The sequence below is a fragment of the Mastigoproctus giganteus genome, chromosome 8, assembly GCF_048544385.1.
Source record: "Mastigoproctus giganteus isolate SK-2022 chromosome 8, ASM4854438v1, whole genome shotgun sequence".
Classification (NCBI taxonomy): domain Eukaryota; kingdom Metazoa; phylum Arthropoda; class Arachnida; order Uropygi; family Thelyphonidae; genus Mastigoproctus; species Mastigoproctus giganteus.
The window spans coordinates 188727115-188751154 of NC_143582.1; the positions used below are offsets into that span (position 1 = coordinate 188727115).

The 24040-nt window shown below is 38.8% G+C and overlaps 1 protein-coding gene across 1 annotated transcript; it reads right to left on the minus strand.

Annotated features, from left to right (window-relative positions):
- Nucleotides 1-1974: 1974 nt before the first annotated feature.
- LOC150082090 (acid-sensing ion channel 4-A-like) lies at nt 1975-20944 on the minus strand. Its single transcript, XM_090380426.1, has 7 exons — nt 20439-20944; nt 17408-17535; nt 17152-17315; nt 5966-6092; nt 5790-5868; nt 4704-4895; nt 1975-2098 (listed from the first exon to the last, which is right to left on the minus strand). The coding sequence occupies exons 1-7, from the start codon at nt 20942-20944 to the stop codon at nt 1975-1977; spliced, it is 1320 nt and encodes a 439-aa protein (XP_090236552.1).
- Between the last annotated feature and the right edge of the window lie 3096 nt (nt 20945-24040).

Genomic DNA, 24040 nt, shown 5'->3' on the forward strand with positions numbered 1-24040 from the left:
ATTGGGTTTGGGATGTAGGGTCGGACACGGCAATGGAGATAGCCTGCTTTGACAGATGTTGGTAAGATGGGAGAGCTAAAAGTGAGGATTATGCTCCTTGTTGGAATGAGAGTACCATCTTTACGAGTCATGATTCTCCTGGCTTGGATGACTCTTTGTTCTCGTAGCTCTTTGACTATTTCCTCCTCTGATACGGTTAATAAGTCCCATTCTGCAATTACTCCCTTGGAGGAATTTAAGGTGGCATGGGGAGTGACTTTTATTGGATGTCCGCCGAAAGTTGTCAGATTTAATAGCTTTGCAGAATGCTGGGATTTCATGGTCTCTACCAGAAGATCCCCAGACTGGAGTCGCCTTACTGATTTTGGTGAACCTGCGACAGCCTCTAAGCATTTTTGCACAAGGAATGGGGACAATTTACTCAAAGGCTGGTCTGATGTAGAGTGCAGTATGAGAAATGCTGGTATCTCCTCTTGAGGATTTGTTTTCAACCTCTTGGGTTGGGAGAAGTCATCATCGGTGTGTTTAGTCGCTAGTTTTGAGCTCGGAGGCTCTAAAGGTGGAAACGAATTGTTATCCATCTTTGCTCCTTTCAGCCCCGGGAGAGTGGATTTCTTCTCCCAGGTTACCGGCCCCGCCACGGGGAGGCAGGAGCAGTGCCGCTAGAGTGACCAAGCGGTATAAGAGTTAGTATATTAGTTTAAATGAAAAAAAGAAAGGTGATTTGCCTTTCTGAAACTTACTTACAGATCGTAAGTCTAAGTTTACTAGTATTTAATGAAAACGTAAGAAAACTTTTTTAACTGAACAAAAACTGCAGCTTCAAGAAAAACGCTCTAGAAATCACTGAGAATCGCTTGATCACTATAACGCTTGGCACCCGGGGCCATAGAACTTCGTCAGATGTTTATAGTTTTGCTTATCAAAATAAGGCGAACTATTTCTTGTGCGTGTAAGGACCCAGAAAACAATCGGAAAACTATTGAAGCAACTAAAACAAATATTTTGTTCGAAACCAATACGTTGGTGATGGAAATTGAGCAGTGAGCGAGGATTAGGCAAGAACTGTGAGTAGACAAAATAAGGGAAAATGCAAGCGGATTAAAATGGCAAAGAAGATCAAAGCACTTCAAAAAGAACGAATGAAAGGAGGCAGTAGGTTACGCTGCTCTGGAAGTAAACAGAAATTAAGCAACTCTTTTGTAAAGAGAGAAAGGATGTTAAGGGAGAACGTACCAGTCTTATGGCCTCCGGGATGTGGAATTTTCTCGATTAAGAAAGCCGGAATGCAGCTCTTCGAAATCAATACTGGGATTTTGTTATTAAAACGGTGGTCCAAGAAGAAGTGAGTTCTAAAATAGACGCTGCGTAGGTACTAAGCTGGTGTCTCTCTCTCTCTCAAGCGCCACGTGTCAGATTACGTTGTATAATTCAGACAAACATGCCATTCCAGTAGCTTTGACAACACACGCAGATATAATGGACAGAAAACAATAACTGATTTTGCAATACGTCTCATTTCGTAAGACCATTAAGTGCTCCACCAGTCATAACGAAGAAGTAGTCCTGGTGATGAAATAATAATCCGAAGTAGTCTTGATAATGCATTGCAAAAATAGATTGTGCGGCTTTGCAATCGATTCTATTCCTTCTGTTTTATTAAAAGTCCATCCTTCTCATTATATTGTTTGAGTTTTAATAGCGCATCAGCAACTAAGGTTATAATGCGCCAAAACCACCCTTCTCATTATACGCATTTGCCGAAATCAATAATTACTGTTCGAGAATTAAAGTCGTCCTCTTGTTGGAAATAACGTAAACATTTGGATGTGTTCTAAATAAAGATAATCATAACAACTGCCATTAAAAATAATTTCATTTATTTCGGGATTTGATGTACATTGTGCCATTAAAAAGTTTTTGCTCCTTTCGGAGAGTTCAGTATTCTCCATCTTTTCCATTACGTGCTTGATCTTAGAATTTATACGCAAGGCGTTCTTCTATTATGTCTTGTCTTTTAAGAAACAACGTACTTGGTATGTCTTCTTCATCTTTGGAAGAAACAGTTCTGCGAGTCCGTGTGGATTTTGTTACGTGCCTGTTGTGACAAAAACAAATGAATAATTAGATTAAATATTGGATCATATATTGAGGTACATTTTCAGATGTACTATCGCACAATTTGTTGGAATAAATTTAAATACTCGATTTATAAATTGGCGCATTTTACTGACCTCCTCCTAATATTGGGATGTTCCGAATGATGATTTTCAATACGTCGTTTATTGTGCGTTTCTTTTCTGCGTCTGATGTATAACAAGGATAAAATATCGCTTACCAGTTCCATAACTTCGATAATAGAAATTAGTGACACACCAATATAAAGCCCAAGGCAACCACCGAGATCGGCAAATAATTCCGGAAGCTGTTTAAAAAAACAAATCATGCGCATTACTTAACTTCCGGTTTGCTTATCGAGTTTTTGTATCGCAGTTTAAATTTTGGTGTAGTTATTAGTTAGATCTTTTTATTATTCAAAAAGTAAAGACATAAGTAATTAAATAATTATTAGATAAAAATTATTATTAAATAAATTAATTATTTAAACTTTCACAAATAGATAAATCAAGAACAGGAAATTAAATAATAATAATAATAATATGTTATTCATTTTAAATTAATATTTTATTCATAGTTGATTAGTTAGAAATTAGAATAATATTTTTAATTTAATGATAATATTGAATACGGCTTAAACTTTCTATTATTAGGATGTTTAAAGCATTAGTCTAATCATTTTTATCAAAAGTATATAATTAATGTACTTACAGTATAGGCTTTGGTATCTTTAACGGAAAGCAAATTCATTTCTTGTATGTAGATATGTACTCGAAGAAAGTTTTGTCTAAAAATAATCGAAGTAATTAATCTACATATCGCAACCATTTCTTTTTTAAAATTAGCATTAGCATTAGTATTAGTAGAGGCATACGATGCAAGAAAGCAAGCTTATGCACCATCAGCCAAAAAAAAACAAAAAAAAAAACTCCCATTTCACCCCTCCATTCGTTCCAAATGCCTGTCGAGATCATCCTTAAATTTATTTAGGCTATCAACTTCCACAACAAAAGATGGAAGTCTGTTCCACCAATCAACCACCCGCTAGCTAAAGGCAATTTTCCGCACATCTATTCTACAACTGTCTTTCCTCAATTTGAATCTATGCCCCCTTAGGTTCGTAATCTGAGCAAGAGGAAGAATCCCATCAGAATTGAGCGTGCTCAACCCATTCAAGGACTTATACACCTCAATCAGATCACCATGCAGGTGTCTACTCTCCAGGCGCTGCAATTTGCAGAACTTAAGCCTCTCTTGGTAAGAGGATCCTTCATTCCCCTCACCAATCTTGTTGCCCTTCTCTGTACACATTCAAGCAAATCTACATCCTTCCTAAAATGAGGCCTCCAGACCTGTACACAGTACTCTAGGTGTAGCCTGATCATTGCCTTGTATAACAGGATAATCACCTCCTTTTCCCTGCTAGCAAAATTCCTATATATCATTGACAAGACTCAATGACCTGCCCTGGCAGCCCGTCCGTACTGTTTAGCAAACTTCATATTTGACTGCACAATTATCCCCAGGTCTTTTTAACTTTCCAGTTCCCTGATTGTAATACCACACAGTTGGTACATTTCTTTTGGGTTACTGCTACCCATATGCAGTACTTTTCATTTGTCAATGTTAAACTTCAGTTGCCACTTCTCAGCCCATCTACCTAACTTTTCTAGATCCTGTTGCAATAGCATACTGTCTTTACTGTCGTTAACAACCCTGCCATAATGAAATATAATTTCAGAGTGTTTATTATGCAAGCATTTAAAATACTATGCAACTCTATAACTCTTTTAAATAAATTTTGTTTAATAGAAGCATATAATAAACGTTTAAATGTTAAAAGATAATATGATTTAAGAATATCGTTCTGAAATTTCGGATAAACCTCTGGCGCCATCTCTTGTTCAATATATAAACTATCAATTTCTTTTAAACCTATAAAAAGAATCAAAATTTATCTCGAGCTTGTATAAAGTCACGATACAACAATCTCGATGCACGGTCACGTGTGTACCGCGATTGGTCCAGTGACCAAACTTAACCCCAGAAAACCCTACAAGTGCTGCAATTTCCGTGATGATGTTCAAATTGGCACGTGCTTAGTCACTTAAATCTTTCGTCTTACCCATTCTCGCTCTGAATTGCACACAAACAGAATCCCTACGAATCTTTTAGCCTGCTCCTATCGTATTCTATGAATACGTGATACTGTTACTGAAGGAATTCATTATTTCATAAACAGAATAGGTGCACCTAATAAAGAAGCCACGTTATTTCATGTATATGCACTACTAATTTTCAAAAAAAAAAAATTGTACAGCTCTCTGTAGATGTTTTAATTACGAAATTATATATTTTATGAAATTAATAAAATACTAGTTCATTTATGAGCGTTACTTTAATTCATTTAAGTAATTTAATTTTTAATTAGTAAGTTAATGAAGTAAATTAATTGAGTAAATTAAGTTAATTCATTCAAAGATTAATTAAATTAATTAAAATTGTTTAATTAACTTAGTTCACATTAATCAAATTTTATCAACATTATTTTTATTCTGTGTCCTTCTGAGAATGAGAAAACTTACTTGATATAAGTCTCATTGATGTGCACAGTGACATCTGGTTGTATCAATCCTCTCTTTTTACGAACCGAAGTCTGGTTGGTTAAGTTCGCTTTAAATTTTGTGGAAAGCTCGGGCCATCTTGTCACCATATTTTTCACGTATTCCATATTCGGCCACTCGGAACGTGACAAAGTCATGTCATATCTAACATCTCTGTAAAATTAAAATTACTTTAGAAAGTGGTGCCACCTATCTTAAATAAATTAGGATTTTTTTTTTTTGTGCATATGAATATTGACTCTGGTATATCGTATTGCTTTTTTATTTCGTCAGAAAAATAAATTTTATTATAAATTAAAATATAAAATTAATTATTTTAAGCTGTTTTGCTTAAAAGTGCTGAGGTTTGAATCTGTATGTGTTTTATAGCCATTTTAATTCCATATATACTTTTAAATCGCTAGTTTACAAAAATTATAATAATAAATAAATAAAATAAAATCAGTTCGGTGTGATACTTTTTTAAGTTTTTCGAATTCAAGTTAAGAAGAGTAAAAATGTTTATTTTTAATTATTATGTATTTATTTTTATTATTCATTTACTTCATTTACATTTATTCGTTTATTATTAATTTACAGTTATTTATTTCGGATAAAATTCTCCATCTTCAGAAATTAAATTAAGATAAATAATTACGTATCACCAATTATTAATTAATCATCAATTCACGATAAAGAACGAATATAGCAGCAACCTCTAAGATTTTTTTTTTGCTAATAGATGAAATGAAATAATGTAATTAAAAACAGAAAATTCACCAGGTATCACTGAAATTCTGAACAACTTTATATATATATATATTTTTTTTTTTCAAACATTATTTAAGCATACTATTGCTATTTTATTTTCCTTTTCGAAATCTAGTCAACAAAAACAATATCTTATTTGAAAATTTAGGTTTAATGTTTAGCACCAGATGGCAGCAACAAACACGAATCCAAGAGAGTGAACTATTTTGCTGTCCAGAGTCAAATCTGACACGCATATTGGAAGAAAGCTTGTCTTAAAATTAGTCTTAAGCTACAAAAAATGCTATGCCTACTTACATGCAAGCAGGGCGACAAATATTTTTGCAGTCATGTCCACCAGAAGTGAACTCTTTTGTAAAATCAGCCCGGCACTTAACTGAATATAAAAAAAAGTTATCGTTAGCGAAATGAAGCAAGAAACACATTTGAATCTATTGTATACGATAACAAAACATATCATTGTAAAGATATACCTTTAGTAAACACTGTACCTTGTTTTGGATCACAGGGATTGCAAAATCTGTTATCTCCAGCTGAATATTCCTCCGAGCAATTACAGATGTCAAGCAGATAGGCATCCATACAAATTGTCTGGCAAAACTGGAAAATTTCGGGATAAAAATTAGGAAGAAATACTAACATTTTAAAAATATAATGATGGTGAAGGACTCGTGTTTTTATAAAACTTTAGGCAAATTTTGTCGTTTTTTAGTATCGACTATTGGTAACGTCCACTTCGGTCAAAGTCAATTGTCTCAAACAACAGCCAAGTCCATACCTGGTACCTAACAAGCTCGTATTTTCTTTCCTAATAAGCGAGCGATCGATGACCTTCAACCCTCCCCCTCCGAAGAAATCCTTGGTTAATCAATATATCTTCCTGTTTTCCAAGGACCATAGTTGCAATACGAAGTTTTTAGACTTCTAACTAAACAGCAGGTGGTAATGATCCGCGTTTTCTGAATTACTAAAAGGTCTGTCAGGAAATTGAAACTCTACACACGTCTATAGTCTAATGAGGTGGTGAATGAAAGAAAAAGGTTTACTGCGCTGAGCTCGTAAAAAGAAAATGAATAAGAAATCGATTGGATTTACTGTGTAGTTGCTGAAGGTTACATCATTGAAAATCTCGCGAGAAGTAAAACATTTTTACTGTCCAAGAAGTGTCATTTCTCTACTGATTCTTTCATTGCTTAAAAAAAAATTACTCATTAAAAATTATCACCCTTTCACAAACAACTACAAATATCCATCCATTCATCAGCTAAATTTTTATAATTTAGTACATAAAAGAGGTTTAAAATTACCTCGTATGTATAGGCATTATTCGAACGGATCAAGAAGCTTTGGTTCCTTTCCATCAAGTGTTCATTGATTGGGGAAGTCTCAAATGACACAGTACATTGGCTGAATGGCTCTGGAAGTCTCTCAATTTTCCTCTGTATGAGTAGAGAAACAATTTTAGAACGTTTCAGAGAATCAGCTTATGGATCTATCTACAATTATCAACTTAACGGTGATGATCTGCACTCCAGCCTAAAAGTTTGGAATCACAGTAAATGACAACAGTTTTCGTTAATTTTTTGAAATTGGCTATGATAATGTAACGTTTAATATAAAAAACAACACACTACAAATAATTTTAAGATTTTTTTTATTAAGAATTGAATCGGTTACACCAAAAAATACACTGTGCTGCCACTTTATTAGGTGCACCTACCTAGTAACGTGTTGAGTCTCTTTTAGCCTTCAAAACAGCCTGAATTCGTCTAGCATGGATTGAACAAGATGCTGAAAACGTTGTGCAGGAATGGAGTACCATGCAAACATGAGTGTCACGCAGGTCCTTGAGATTCGACGGAGGTGTAGGCCTGCAGCGAAAACAGCCCTTTCCAGCTTATCCCAAAGATGTTCAATAGGATTGAGATCCAGGTACTGAGCGGGTCACTGCAGCAAAGAAAAATCATTGTCATGTTCCTAGAACCATTCCATGGTGATTCGGGCTTTGTGCACCGGTGCGTTATCCTGCTGGAAGTAACCATAGGACTGAGGATAAATTGTCAACATGAACGGATGCACTTGTCAGCAACGATGTTTAGGTACGATGTGGCATTCAGACGTGAATCTATGGGTATCAATGGACCCAACGTGTGCCAAGAAAATATTCCCCACACCATAACACTGACCCCACCACCTTCCACAGTAGTCGTCAGACATCACGGGCCCATGGATTCATGTTGTTTTCGCTAAATTCTGAGCCTTCCATCAACATGATGTACCAGGAACTTCGACTCGTCAGACCAAGCAAATGTTTTCCAATCCTCGATAGTCCAGTGTTGGTGTTCTGTGCCCACAGGAGGCGTGCTCTCTTGTTCTTCATTGATAACGAAGGTACGTGATGTGGCCGTAGGCTATTGTAGCCAATTTGCGACAAAGTGCGACTAGTGGTCCGTTTCGATATTTTGTTCTGCGCACCAAGGTTGTATTCTGACGTGATGTGCAACATTGTGGCTCGTCTGTTTGTTTGCACAATTCTAGCCATCCTCCTCTCACCTCGCTCATCAACAAGCGATTTTCTTCCACAGTAGTGCCCTTGAGAGGATGTTTTCTGTTCGTTGTACCATTCTCGATACACCCTTGAAACTGTGGTGCGTAAAAAGTTCAGGAGAACTGCCGTTTCCGAGCTACTTTGTCCAGCACGTCTTGCACCTACTACCATGCCACGTTCGAAATCCGTTAGATCACTCCTTTTCCCCATTCTTTCTACGGTTTGTACGCTTAACTGATACTAGAAAGTTGTTCTGCTGCATATATATCCACAACTGTGGTCATGTGACTTGCAACGTTGCGGACAAACCATTTGTGTGCACAGCAAGAGTGTACCTAATAAAGTGGCAGCACAGTGTATATTGAAATGATGAATATTAACAAATACATTGATTTTTCATCAAATATCCTGCACGAGATTTTATTACTGCCTTACACAGACGTGTCAATCTGGCGATTAATTTTATAATAGTGTCTTGACTAATATTATTCCAAGAGATCTGAAAAGATTCCTATAAATTTTGTGAAGATGGGCAGACTTCACAGACTTTACGGACTAGATCAGAGCGGTTCCCAACCGATGGTTCGCACTAAAAATTCTGTAATGGCGTCTGCTTAAACTACAAAATATAACTAATAAGAAACAATAAAATTAAAGAAAAAGTGAAGAATTTCCAAAGGAAGAAAGAAAGAAAGAAACCACATCTTCCACAATTCTTTAAAATTACTTTACTATCTTACGGTATATCATGTTAAATAAATATGTTTTCATTCCCAAGGATCATTGTTATGTATAGATACGTATTTTAGAAGTTATAGTACTCAGTACCGTGCATGTGTTGAAGGTTGAAAAGATGAAAGAAGATACTTGTTGACATTAGACTTGGACTTCTGTAGATTTGTAATTTTTAGGAAATACGTAGGAAGGAAGATTGTTCCAGAAAACAGAACTCGAATGAATAAATGAGGAAGAAAAAAAGTTGATTCTGTGGGATTGAACTTGGACAGTAAAAGGATGTTGACTGGTTACGGCACGGGTCTGGACTGCTTTGAGAGAGAGAGAGAGCGGGAATTATAGAAGCCAATTCAGAAGAACAGTGCCCATGCAAGTATCTATAAAAAAAGGCATGCAACAGAAACAGAAAGTCTATGAGAAAGCGAGTGGAGAGACTCTGTTAGAGATGTATCATTAATTAACCTAACTCCCACTTTTGAATGGAATTTAGAAGCCTGAGAGAGGTTTTGGGGGCACCACCCCAGATGTGGGAACAATATTCCATGGTAGGCCGGATTTGCGATTTCTACAGAGCCAACAACTAATTGGAAGAAAATTAACGCCGAGGGCGAAAGAGAAAATCCAGTTTTTTAGATGCAGAGGAAGCAATATTTGTAATGTGCTTTATGCCAAGAGGATTAGAAGTCAAGGTAATCCCCAAGATCTTGCCTAGAAATCGGAGCGTCATCGAAGGTAAGCATAGGAGAAGAAGAATCCTTTTTCCGAGTTATTAAACAGGACTGAGTTTTAGAAGGATTGAAATTAAGTTTAGAAGGATTGAAATAAAGAAGGATAAGCACCTTTGGAATAAGAAAGTGAAACAAGACGACACAAAACAGGAGTAAGTTCAGGGGCACAGGTTTTGAGAACAAGTGGAGAAATACCAACAGGACCTGGAGCTTTCTTAGCATGAGATTCATCAAAATCCTTCTGACATCCTTTTGACAGAGAACCACCAGAGGCATTGAAAGAAAGAAGGAAAAGAGAAAGAAAGAAGTTGGAAGAAAAATAGGATACTAGCAGGTCAGCTTTCTCTTTGGCTGATGTGGCAACAGAACCATTTGGTTTAGACAGAGGTGGGAACAGAGATGGGCAACAATTACGGCCAATAACTTTGGCAAGAGACCAGAATGCTCCGCTACCATTTGGACAAGAAGCAAATTTTCTACTCTCAGCCTGTTCGAAATCATCTAGTTTGGACTGATTAATAACTGCTTTACAAAGTATAAATAATATATTTTAATTTAATTTAATTTAAATATAATTTTATTAAATGAATTTTGAAAGGGGTTCGCGAGTCAAAAAAAGGTTGGGAACCGCTGGTCTAGATGATTCTATAAAAGCTCTACTGTGTTTAAGTCAGACGATTGAGTTGGCCACCCCATAATTTGCAATAGCCCCTCCTGTTGTTTAATTGCTTGAAAATCTCTGTATAGCTTAGAGTTGTGCTTCGTATGTCTTGTTGTAAAATAAAATTTCTTCCACTAAGTCTAATTCCAGAGGCACCATTTTTTTTTCAGCTGTTCGTTTCACACAAACTCTACACTTGGATTCAAAAATTTCAAATCATTCGTTCACAGTACATTTTTTTCACTCTTCAATTATCCAATGTTGATGGCTCTTAGAACAAGCCAACTGCTTCTTTTCATTTTTCGGTTTTAATAAGGGTTTCGAACCGCTACACTGCCATGAAATCCTGCTCGTTTAAGACGAAGTTTTACAGTGGATTTTACACGGAAGTTTCTCTGTTCCTATTGAACTCAGCTCAGATTTCAGGTGCAGTATTTGTCGATTACGTTGAGAATAGTCTTATCTTAAGATTCCGTTGTTACGCGCGATCGTCCTGATCGTGGTTTGTCCTTTAAACTGGCTGGTTGGTTGGTTGGGTTTTATTGGCGCATCAGCAACTAAGGCTATAATGCGCCAAAACCTTGTCATAAAAAAGTAAAAAACGTTCAGTGACCTAATGAATTAGGTCACTAAGTCAAAATATAAAAACCAAGTATAAACTGTAAGAGATAAATATCAGTAAACAAGTAACAATAATAAGGTAGATTTTTTTAAATGTGCGTAAAGAGGTTTACTGATTTTAGAAAGCTAAAAATAGAAGACACATGGTCATTGTCAGATAAAATCTGACTGAGTGTATACGGCTCAGTCAGATGGTTAAAAGCGATAAAACGAGCATTTCTAAAACTAGTACAGTCACATAAAATATGTTGAACAGATAAGATGGTGTCGCATTGCTCGCACATAGGAGGGTCATCAGCCCTCAGCAGAAAGGAGTGTGTCAAATGACAATGTCCTATGCGGAGCCGAGCAAGAACAACTTCCTCTTTGCGATCCCTGCGTAAGCTGGACCGCCAAGGATGGATCACAGGCTTAATTCGACATAGTTTATTTGTAATAACCAGGCGATGCCACGAATCTTGCCACTGAGATTGTAGGTTACGACGGATCACTTGCCTGTAGTCTGTATAGGGGACTAACAGGCCAGGATTAACCGTCAGTGGTGTCGATTTGGCTGCAATGTCAGCCAAATCATTTCCTCTAATCCCGATGTGACTGGGGATCCAGCAGAAGCGGATATCGAATCCACTTACATAGAGGTTGTATATTATCTGCTGAATTCGGGACAGGGTTGGATGATTAGTATGTGACATCGCTGTTAAAGCCTGTAGTGCGCTCATTGAATCGGCATATATAATACACCGTTGGTAATGGTGTTTTCTTATGTGATCTAGAGCTAACTCTATACCATGCAGCTCTGCAGTGTAAATGCTGCAGTCCAGGGGTATCTGTTCTGATATGGTATCATTTGGAAAAACAGCAGCAGATCCCACATACGATTCTGACTTCGAGCCGTCTGTGTAAACTGGCAAGAAGTCAGAATGTTCTGCACGGTGTTGTGAATAGAGCTGAAGGTAGACAGAGGCTGGAGTATTAAACTTCGTCGCAAGTTTGAGCGAGAAGTCACATGCTAGTGTTTGTGCATGCCAGGGTGGAAGGGGCTCCTTTGGTGATCGAGCAACCTTGTCTACCGAGATGTTAAGCTCATTGAGTAGCTCTTGAACACGAATGCCGAATGGGCGATTGGCGGTCCGTCGTGTGTTATAAAGATTTTCCCATCGTGGCTCGAAAACCGATGTCCACGTGGGATGGTCTGGCAGGGACTTCAGCTTGAAGGCATATTGTAGAGACAACTGCATTCGTCGAAGCAACAAGGATGGTTCATTTGCTTCGACATACAGACTTTGGACAGGGGATGTTCTGAATGCACCAGTAGCAATACGAATGGCTTGGTGATGGACGGGGTCAAGCCAACGAACAGCGCTATTTCTGGCAGATGCATATACCTGAGACCCATAATCTAATTTTGAGCGTACAAGTGCACGGTACAGACGTAGTAGAGTGCATCGGTCTGCACCCCAAGAGGTAGAAGAGAGAGACCGGAGAATGTTAAGCCCTCTCGTGCACTTTGTACGTAGTTGACGAATGTGTTGGACAAATGTCAGCTTTTTGTCAAAAATGAGTCCCAGGAATTTCGCCTCTGATACAACTGGAATGGTGCTTTGTCCAAGTCGTAATTCAGGCTCAGGGTGGAGGTTACGTTTGCGACAAAAATGTACGCAAACGGTCTTCTCCGCTGAGAAACTGAAACCATTGGCCGTGGCCCAGGAGTTAAGACGGTCAATAGTTTGTTGCAGTTGTCTCTCAATAACCCTCATATTGCATGATTGAGAGAATATGCTGAAGTCATCGACATAGAGTGCACTGTTTATAGTTGGAGGAAGTTGTTCAGAAATAGAATTTATTTTGATGGCAAAAAGCGTAACACTTAAGACAGATCCTTGTGGTACCCCCTCCTCTTGGCAAAAAGGCCGCGAAAGGGAGGATCCTACACGAACTTGGAAATAACGAGAGGATAAAAAATTTTTAATGAAAATGGGAAGGTGACCTCTTAGACCGAGGTTGTAAAGGTCTTTTAAAATACCAAATCTCCAAGTTGTGTCGTACGCTTTTTCCATGTCGAAGAAGATGGACACCAAATGTTCTCTTTTTAGGAAAGCATCTCGGATAGATGTTTCCAGTCTAATTAAGTGGTCCAGTGTGGACCTGTTTCTTCGGAAGCCGCACTGAAAGCGGGAGAGAAGGTCGTTCGATTCTAAATACCATAAGAGACGAGCATTGACCATTCTCTCCAATATTTTGCACAGACAGCTGCTCAGAGCAATAGGACGATAATTTTTTGGACATTTAGGATCCTTTCCTGGCTTAGCAAAAGCAAGGATAGTTGCCTTGCGCCAGGTATCCGGAAAGTGCTCTTCAAGGAAGATTCTGTTGTACAGAAAGAGCAAACGGTCCATGGATTCTGATGAAAGATGTTTGATCATTTCATAATGGATGTTGTCTGGTCCAACAGCGGTAGCCTTTGTACGGGCGAATGCTGTTTTCAGCTCATGGATATTAAATGGCCCATTGTATGGGTGGGAACCCTTCGATGTGAATTTAAGGGCCTGTTTTTCAGTTTTGCGCTTTGTGACCAGAAACTCTGGGGAGTAAGATGATGTTGCAGAGATGTTAGAAAATGTTTCCCCAAGAGCATTGGCTATTGCAGTAGAGTCTGCAATAGTACATCCATTATAATCAAGGACCGATGAGGGATGTGCCGTGTATTTCCCCTTCATTTTCCGAATTTTATCCCAGACCACCTTAGTACTAGTGCACTGAGTAATTGATGATGTAAAACGGATCCACGATTCCTTTTGACTCTGACGGCGCATGTAACGTGCTTTGGCTCGTGCGCGTTTAAAGACTATAAGGTTGTTCGTGGTAGGATATCTGCGGAATATCCCCCACGCTTTATTTTGAGCCTTTTTTGCTACTGTGCATTGTGAATTCCACCAAGGTTTGGGAAATGGTGGAAACCGGGCAGATGTTTTTGGAACAGTATTCGCAGCTGCTTGGACGATAGTTTCTGTGACGTACGTTACTGCATCATTGATAGGCTCCTGACTGACTGTACTGAGGTCAAAATTTGCCTGATGTTGGAAGGCAGACCAGTCAGCCTGATCAATCTTCCACCGTGGTAACCTGAAGGGAAGACAAGGTCTCCCACTTTGTAACAAGGTTATCACAGGGAAGTGATCACTTCCGTATGGATTCTCTTCCACTTCCCAAGTGAGTGAAGGGAGTAGAGAAGGGGAGCAGATAGAAAGATCAATGGCAAAAAAGGTACGGGTAGGCATGTGGAAGAAGGTGTTTGTTCCAATATTTAGAAGGGAAAGGTCATTGTCATTGAGCATATGCTCTATGACTCGTCCCCTTCCATTAATATTAGCACTACCCCACAGGGTGTTATGTCCATTAAAATCCCCGAGAAGTAAGAAAGGGGGAGGCAACTGCGTTAAAAGATCATCAAGGTCTTCCTGGGAGATGTCAGTCCCAGGTGGCAAATAAATAGAGCAGACCGTTAATAAAAATCCCACTGTAAGGCGAATTGCAACAGCCTCTATGCTGGTTGTAATTAGCAAGGGCTGAACTGGGGTCTGATTACCCACAAGGATAGCCACTCCTCCATGAGTAGGACCATCCGCAATTCTATCCTTACGAAAGATTGTGATGTTATGCATGGTGGGATCATCATTTGCCTTTAGATATGTCTCCTGCAAGCAAAAGCAAACTGGCTCGTGCTTTTGCAGGAGGGCCTTGATGTCATCAGTATTTCGCCGGAATCCACGACAATTCCATTGTAGGAATTTAGCCATTATTTTGGCTTAGTGGGTCCATCAGGCGGCTTCCGAGGTGCTGAGGGCTTACTTTTATCAGTCTTGGCTTTATCTTTTTTGGGGAAGAATGGACGCTGTCCCGTGTCCATTTCTTCCTCCGCAAAGAGTTCCAAGACTGATTCATCCTGTACCTCCTTGTTCTCTACATCCATTGTTTCTGGTATTACGGGTGACTCTTCCGAACGTTTTTGCTCTTTTTTACCACTTGGTTTTGGTAGTGGTGGAGCACTAGGAGGTACGGATATTGGAGTAGCAGCTGATTGTGTTTTTGTGGTGGGCTTTTGTGAACTCAATAAATAGCGTGCAATCGGCGTGAATGACTCTCTTGGTGGTATAGTCATATCTGTTTGTGTACCGATAGTGCACTTCGCAGAAACCTTCTGAGCATATGAAGGCTTCCCGCTATTTATTGGTTGTGTGCGTTTTCTAGCCTCTGGGTAGGAGATGTTAAGCTCCGTTTTTAACTTTTGTATCTCCTTTTCGTCCTTCCACCGCTGGCATGCTCGAGAGTATGCAGGGTGCTCTCCTTGGCAGTTAATACAGTTAGGCTTAGGAGCTATACATTCCTTGCTCTTTTGATCTTTAGCACCACATCGAGCACAGGCAGGGTTACCACGACAAGCTGTTTGTGAGTGGCCGTACTTTTGACATTTAAAACACCTCAGTGGGTTTGGAACGTAAATCCTCACTGGGCAGTTTAAGTACCCTGCCTTGATGGAACTTGGAGGCCTTGGGGTGTTGAATGTTAGGATGAGAACTCGGGTAGGGACAAGATTCCCATCCTTACGCATGGATATTCGCTTGACAGCTGTTACTCCTTGTTCTTTTAATTCAGAGCAGATCTCTTCTTCAGAAACGTGAAGGAGATCCCACTCTGATATGACACCTCGTGAAGAGTTCAAAGTTTTGTGAGGGGTTACAATAATGGGTATTCCCCCTATAGATGTGGCTTTCAAAATTTTTTCTGCTTGATTTATATTCGATGCTTCAATAAGAATATCTCCAGAACGCAGCCGTTTTACGGATTTGGGTGAACCTGCCATCCCTTCTAATCCTTTCTGGATAAAGAAAGGTGACATTTTCCCTATTGACTGCTCTCCGGTGGAATGGAGAATGAGGAAAAGCGGTGTCACAGATGGTGTTTTCTCCTCAGTTCTGGCTCTTTTAGCAGAATTGCTCTCACTTTCTTCCGACGATCGATTAAGTAGGGGCCTTGTTGGGGCCCCAGAAAAAGAGGGATTTAAATTACTCATAGGAGTAAAGAAAAAATGTCTGATGCCTAAGTACCTCACCCACCACGGAGCCCTACGAGGGGGCGCCCACTCGTGAACTAGCAGGTACTGCGTACACGAATGGGACGCCGAGTTCGCTTAGAACACCATACCCACGTTACCAATAAGTCTTTATCCCGTCCCAGGACCAAAGGGAGGGAGACTTATTGGAACGCAGTTGACCCTAGCAGTATAAAACCACCCGCCGATTGATCCCAGTCGAGCCGGTCCGGGACCGCCCGTCTTGTCGAAGCAGGGGCCAAAGTGGTGTATTAAGGCTGGGCCCCTCAACCACCAGGATCCCCCTTTCCGCTTCCACGGGTCGCGGCGCACGGCTGCACACGCCGGATTCCAAAGATGTAACCCTGGAACCAAGGTATGGGCGTTAGATCCCAGTGATGCTAATCTGGAAAACCAGCAGCATCACTGGGAGGTCCCCTCACGACGTACAGGTGCCCACGTCGAGGGGTTTAAACTGGCAGTCTCCTTGAATCGTCGAATGGTAGTTTGTGCTCCTTTAAATGAAAAACCTAGATTTTTGCTAATACTTCTCATGGGATAACTTTCTTTATACAGAGTTCTAATAGCACTTCTTTTTTCAACACTTAGTTCCTTATTTCTTGCCATGTTTGTCAAGAAACGCACAAAACTTACACCAAACACTCTTTCTGAATGACGGGTGTTCGATTGTATAAGTTACAGCTCTTACTCCTCAATTTATATTATTGCAAAACACTCTAGAATCATCTACAATCTTCTATAATATTGAAACAATACTCCCACTTTCTAGAATCATCTACCAAGCAACATTCTACCACACTTAGGAATCTTCTATAATGTTCTACCACATTCGGAGAATTGTACAGCTTTCTGTAATATTCTCAAATATTCTAGAAATTTCTTAAATAGTTCTTAAATATTATTTAAGCTTGTTTGATTTTTATACATAACAGAAAATATTGTAATAAAAAATTAGCAAACAAGTTGGTCCCATTTAACAAAAACTTTGAAATTTTAGAAAAATAAAAACATGGATCCAAACTTTAAGGAGGGAGTGTACATAGAATGTCATATATTTAGCCATTTATCAATATTACAATAAACTCAGAGACGTACAGTAAAACAAAACACAAAAAACAGAAGAAAAATTTTATGAATCACAAAGTGAATAAAATATTGCAAAGAAGCTCAAACTCTGGGCAATCTCTAATTAGGTTGGTGGTCTTGGTCTAAACTTCAATAAGTATTCAAAGAACAGTTGAAGATACCTAACTTACCACTCGGATGCTGACGTAGGTTTTAGTTCCTGGTTCCAACACTACGCCTCCTCTGTTTAAATTCGGATAAGTATCTTGAGGATGAACCAACAGACGTGCACCATATTCTGGAGATATCAAATCCAGATATTCCTCTCGTTCGATGTTTAGAGTAAGGCGTAGGCCTAAAAAATGTAAAACCATTTATGGAAAATTAAGTTATCGTTATCTATTTTTGTTCTGACAGTTTGTACATAAACATAAAAGGAATACCTACCTAGAGACAAGCCGGTCCTCTTTACCTTCCCCCATGTATTCTTATTCATTGTGAGAATGTAACACAAACCCAACCGCTTTGATTTATAAGGCTCGATGTTGAAGTCAGGAGTACTCTCCGCATTCATACTGAAGAAGAAAAAAGAATGAAAAATCAACTTTTGCAACAATATCTATAATTCATTAGGTTCCTATTGGTCCCAACATCCGGTGGTAAGTTAGGAAATCCAATAACTTAAAATGTAAATAGAAAACGAATGTTCAGAATTCGAGCTTGATCATTTCCGTTTGCTCAAATTTTACGAAACAGCAACTACTGGTTAATCAAAGGTCAGGATCAAAACACAGAACAAACACAGCTAGAAAACTGTGAGCGTATTTCTGAAATTACAATGATTGGGAAGTAATTGGGAAGATACCGCTTCTATTCTCACACGACGCAAATTATAATAGGGTAACTCTTGAGCCAATCGCCATGATCTAATCTGCTTTTTGTTGGTCCTGTTATTCCTGGTTCCAACACTACGCCTCCTCTGTTTAAATTCGGATAAGTATATCCGAATTTAAACTGACTACTGGACTGCAATTAAGTGCACTGCTTTCGAAACCTATAAACAGAATAATCAAACTGCTTAAATTTCAAAATGAGCACCATCCAATACAGTACTAATGGTGTTGTTGTTTGTTGTTTTGGGGGCTTTACGGCGCAAGGACAGCAAAGGCCATAATGCGCCTAACTTTGGTGATGTTAAATCTTGAATTGCGTCTGTATAGATGCTATTCAAATTTATATTGTGTTGTATAGTTTTATATGTTTGAGGAAATCAAAAATTTTGGACACATGTGGTGTGTCTCCTAGTAGATCAGAAATGCTGAGAGAGGTGTTCGTCGTGGGAAATGAGATAAACATAGCTTGTCGCTGAATACTGTACTTGGGACAATCAATAATTAGATGGTGGACAGTGAGTTGAGTGTTGCAGTTTGTACACAGTGGTGGGTCAGTGGCTGCCAGCAAATAAAGATGTGTCAGGTGTGTGTGGCCTATCCTTAATCGGGCTAATACAACTTCTTCATGTCGGTTCTCACGGTTACTAGATCTCCATGGTTTTAGATATTTTTTTATGCCAAGTAGCTTATTGTTGGCTTGATTCTGCCAGATATGTTGCCATAGTTCAAGGCATCGCTTATTTATAATGTACTTATAATCAGATATAGGTGTAGTGAAGGATGTGAAGGATTGGTCTATAGGATCGGTAGCAGTTTTGGCAGCTAGGTCGGCCTGTTCGTTTCCGGAAATGCCAGCGTGACCAGGGATCCAACATAACAGAACCTGTTGTTTCTTCTGGTTTAACTTGGTCAGAGTATTCCAGATCTGTCTAAGTAAGGGGTTATCATTTTTTGTATTGTGTTGTATAGCTTGGATAGCACTAATGGAGTCGGTGTAAATAACGCTGTGGAGTCTAGTTCTTGAGAGTGTGTAGTTTAAGGCTATGTGGATAGCACAGAGTTCTGCAGTATAGCTGCTACATTCAGTGGGGAGTTTTTTGGACAAAGACTAATGGTGTCAGGAAAAAATGTCCAAAAGGAAAATAACGCTGTACTCACGTTTCCTGCAGATCAAATGAACACGATGAATGATAATGATATTCAAAATAGGAAGGGGATCAAAAAGTTTTTTCGGGACTAACTGGTGACTCATCAGATACCAGAGGTTTCTAGAGATCACATTTTATGGATATCTGTTGTTTGTTGTTGTTGAATTATAGCAGCATCAGCGACTTAGACCACATTGTATAATGTATGTTTGCATGTTGTGCGGGTCGGAATATCTTACGGGGGTCCTTGCTCTCTCCTGAGATCAGCTGACTACTGCGCCCATTGAAGGGACTTTTAGAAATTCCTCCAGTCATAGAAGGAATTCGAATCCTAGACATCTCCACCATTATACTGTCGAGGAGGACCATCGGTATCTGATGAGGAACCACTAGTGCAATACCAAAGGTAACTCGTGGTGTGATTTATGTTTCATAATTAAAAGCTGGTGTGATTTATGTTTCATAATTTTGCCGGGGTGAAAAACTGGTGCGTTCAGAACTTTTAAGTTTATAAACGATTTTATTAAAAGTCCTAAGTAGTGTACCAAATTGTGAAGCCCATTATTCTTTTAATCTGTACACAAATATGAAAAATAAATAATTATGAAAGATTTGATAAGGTAAAATCGAACTATCAATCGAACCACCACTTCTCTAGGATTCCAAGGAGAAAAAAAAAACACAAAAAAACTAACGAACTGGAAAAAAAAGTGAATAAAAAACTTCCTGAAAAATGTACTGTATTCGTTCTTTCCGAAATAGCTAATGTTTCTTATTATTACCTCCTTTTTTATGAGCTATTTGTTTTGATCTTTAGTTTCATACCCCCACGGTTCGTGCACCCTTTTATGATATGAGTAACCACGCGAGAAAAATATGGTAGCACCTGCCCTTAGATACGTATAAGCAAATAATTTGTTTTTCTAATCAAAGAATCAGAGTAATGGCTGAACCGAGATGCATTCGTGTTTCCATTACTACATAAAATCTCGCAGTGGCAAATGGATAGATAAAATAGAAATAATCGTGATGTTTTGGTTCTCTCCTCCTTAACCTGGCTCTGGACATTTCATAAATAGGTGCTTTTTCTACTATATATCTAATGATACTTATTTAAAATTTTATTTATAGTTATTCTTAAATTAAGAATCAAAGATATTTTATATGTTAGATTTACACTATTTTATAATTTTTATGCATTAAATTTCCTATTATATTTTTCCTTATGGTTTTCTATAAATGTAAACATGGATACCTTACAATCTAGGAAAGCTGAATTCCGAAAATTTATTTTTATCAGAGGGTTGTCGTCTCCTAAAGTACGCGTACTACTGGTGGTTCGTTGTAAAAGGAAATTTAAACACCACGGAGCTTTACCTGCAATAGAGTCCACCAAGAAAAAGATAAAATGAAAATAAACACGAAAACCACACCAACCTTTCTCCAAAGCAGTTTTCGCTATTGTATGTACACTGAGCGATAAGTTCTGTTACGTTGTGTCCATACTGGTCGATAAACTCTCGTGTTAGGCCTAAACCCATCCAGACATCACTGAGGTCAATGGTAGTGCTTTGATTCAGAAAATCCGTCTCAGATATAAAACAAAATCCTTTAGATGAATCGGTGGAACCATTTTTGAACTGGTCAACGAAAAAGTTCTTCTTCAGCACATTCAGATTGCATACAGTCACTGCTGGAAACTCCAGCTCGTTAGCGTGAAGCTCCTCGGTGACAGTCACGTGATCAAAACGCAAGAACTTTATAACCAAGAAGCTGGTGTGGTAAGCGCATCCTGCAAGGGCGGACAAGAACACGACGGCCCAAATGAAACGTCGGATGGGACTTCTGGAAGTAGCTAACTTTTTGACCCCGTGGGTGGTACACTGGAGAGCGTATGTCCTACACAGACTACAAACGCTTGCGCTCTGAGCCGTATTACTCATGACTCTCTAAAATTAATTGCAGAGTTTGGACTTTTCATCTTTATTACGCGGGCGAATCCAGTTGCTATAGCGACATGAAAACGACCCTCTGAAGAAAATCCAAATCCAATTTTTAATCCTCGATTTATTCCGATCTCTTTTCATCGAAAGCATTTGCTTACAGGGTCCATGAGAGCCAAGGCTTTGGAATCCCTCCTACCAACTTGGATTACCATATTAAGTTAGCCATCGATCTGGTCACGTGGTTGTCCAGACTGCTCCAATTGGCTGGTTCCTCGAATCATTCGAAGAAAGCAGAATGTGCATAAAATATCCCGCTACTTAGTGATTATTGTACGAACTAACAAGTGGCCACGTACAAATTGTTGCTGCGGTCGAGATTAACTGTTTCAGCTACCGGAAATTAGTTCATACCTCATGCGAGTTGGCACATAATAAATACTAACGTCACGAGTGAAAGATCAATAGTTGACCTGAAATACAGTGTAAACGGTAAGAATAAAGAAAGTTAATTATCAGCGTAGAAAGCTTTCTTTCAAACATTTCAACTAAAAAGCAATCCAACGGAATAATAGCATCGATGTGAAATCGCGAGCAAAATGAAGCCTCTCTGATAACAACGTTTATTACGTAACTGGATTGCCCACAGTAGAAGTAACAGCAAAACAAAGAGCTAAATCAACAAAGCTAAAACATAAATAAATAAACAAAATAATATTCAAGAAATAGTGAAGTATAATACCTAGTAAATTCCTTATAATTTCGTTTAAAATACTTGTTGAGATTGTTGGTACTATTATGAAGAAAAGTTTTTACTGATAAAGCGCTTGGAGCCTGGAAAACTTCGAAATTCAATTCGATTTCTAGAAGGCCGAACTGGATATTGCCTTGATTCTTGAGATATCTCACATAATCAGAAGTAGAAAGGTTAAGAACTAAAGAGCGAGGTGCCAAGAGCAAAATACCAGAAAACTACGTGCTCATTGTGTAATGTGGCCCAAAGAACTGTTTTACTAGAAGAGTAATGTGTGGTCCTGCAAAGAAAAGGGTTCTCTTCAAGTGGAAAAAATAATAGCACGTCCATTCGTAATCGTACACGTTTTGTAACAAAGCTCCTGGAAGAAAATGGTACAATTAAGTATTCCGCTGTAAAACCACACCTATGCATGTGGGCTGACGAAGAGGATCTTCGTTGATAGCATGTGGATACGATGTTTCCCATGTCCAACAATTATGGATCAACGCTCCGCTGCTCGACCGAAAACCAGCCCCCCGTTCCAAAAGATATTTGAAGGCTACGTGCATTCATCATCTTCCCAGCAAGTCGATACATTTTTCGGATTACATTGAGTTAAATGGTCAGCAGATGAATCTTATAAGAAAACCATTGCAAGAAACAATAAGCACTTTAAAAATTGTTGTCTATAGACTATCTGTTGACAGGACACTGCTCTGGCAATAGCGAGTGAGTGCGCATTTCATGTAGCACCATTGGCCAAAGCAGCAGCGATTTAATACAATATCTATCCCAACTGAACAGCGTTCTCTTCGGGATTTAGCAGAAAAACACACGTATTTCTTCGAATTTCCTCATTTGGCGTTATGATTTTTGGGAAATGAATTCACTTCTTAAGTTTCTGGGTGGGAAAACCTTGCTGTCCTCGCCTGACACCGACTAACTCAGCCAAGGAGTGAAAAAAGTCCATAAAAGTTTCTTGCGATAGTAATGGAATTCGAACCACGACCTTTTTATCCCGGTATGAGGAGGACAGTGATTATAGGATTATACTTGTTCTTTAGAAGATGTAACTCGTGACATCTTCTAAAGAGCAAGTGTGCGTCATCCATTTTGTTCCAGTTATGGCCGTCAGCATCTAATCCCCAAATTTGAAGTAATGTTTATTAGTGGCTGCTATTAAATTTAGCAAGTTTGAAAAATTGGTTTAACTTCAAGGACGGAAAATCCAGTAGTATTTTCCCTGATCGAAATCCATTACGTGTCAAACAAAATACAACTGACTCTAAACCGTTGACCACTTCAGTCATTCATAATCCAGTGAGTTCGAACCGCTTTCATTGCCGTCGTACGCTTTCTGACTTTATTGCTTCACCTGTAATAATAGCAAATACCTTAACAAGTTCCTTTCCATAAAACTTATGAACAACTCTACCCTATTTATGACAAGTATTTTATTGCATCTGCTGTGGTCTTTCTCCACCCACCTTGTAAACATTCATTAATAATGGGGTAAAGTGGTTTACTTTTATTAAATGCGCGGATATTAGCTTTTTTTTTTTTTTTTTTTTATGTGAACCCCAAACACGAGAGGTATTATAACCTATAGTACTTAGTACCGTGCTTGGGTTGGAGGTTGAGAAAACGAAAGAAGATATTTGTTGACATTGGACTTGAACTTCTGCAGACTGTAATTTTCAGGAAGTACGTATGAAGGAAGGTTGTTCCAGAAAACGGCAGTTGAATGAATAAATGAGGAAGATGAAAAGTTGGTTCTGTGGGTTTGAAGTTGGACAGTAAATGGATGTTGGCTGGTGGCGGCACGTGTTCGGACTGTTTTGAAAGAGAGAGAGGGAATTATAGAAGCCAATTCAGAAGAACAGTGCCCATGGAAGTATCTGTAGAAGAGGCATGCAGCAGAAACAGTGCGTCTATGAGAAAGCGAGTGGAGAGACTCTGTTAGAGATGAATCATTAATTAACCTAACTGCCCTCTTCTGAATGGAATCAAGAAGCCTGAGAGAGGTTTTGGGGGCACCACCCCAGATGTGGAAACAATATTCCATAGCAGGGCAGATTTGCGATTTATACAGAGCGAGCAGCTGTTTGGAAGAAAAGTAACGCCGAGAGCGAAAGAGAAAACCAAGTTTTTTAGATGCAGAAGAAGCTATATTTGTAATGTGCTTGTGCCAAGAGAGATTAGACGTCAGGGTAATCCCCAAAAGAGATATATCATTTTGCCTAGAAATCGGAGTGTCACTAAAGATAACCATAGGAGCAGAAGAATCCTTTTTGCGAGATAAAAGACAAGACTGAGTTTTAGAAGGGTTGAAATCAACTAAGTTGTCTTTGCCCCACTGG

Excerpts from the sequence above, each read along its gene's own strand:
- LOC150082090 (XM_090380426.1), bottom strand. The coding sequence starts at position 20,944 with ATGAGTAATACGGCTCAGAGCGCAAGCGTTTGTAGTCTGTGTAGGACA. Across the intron at positions 17,536-20,438 it reads GAAAACTGCTTTGGAGAAAG|TATGAATGCGGAGAGTACTC; the intron begins GTTGGTGTGGTT and ends TTTCTTCTTCAG. Across the intron at positions 17,316-17,407 it reads GAGGACCGGCTTGTCTCTAG|GCCTACGCCTTACTCTAAAC; the intron begins GTAGGTATTCCT and ends TACATTTTTTAG.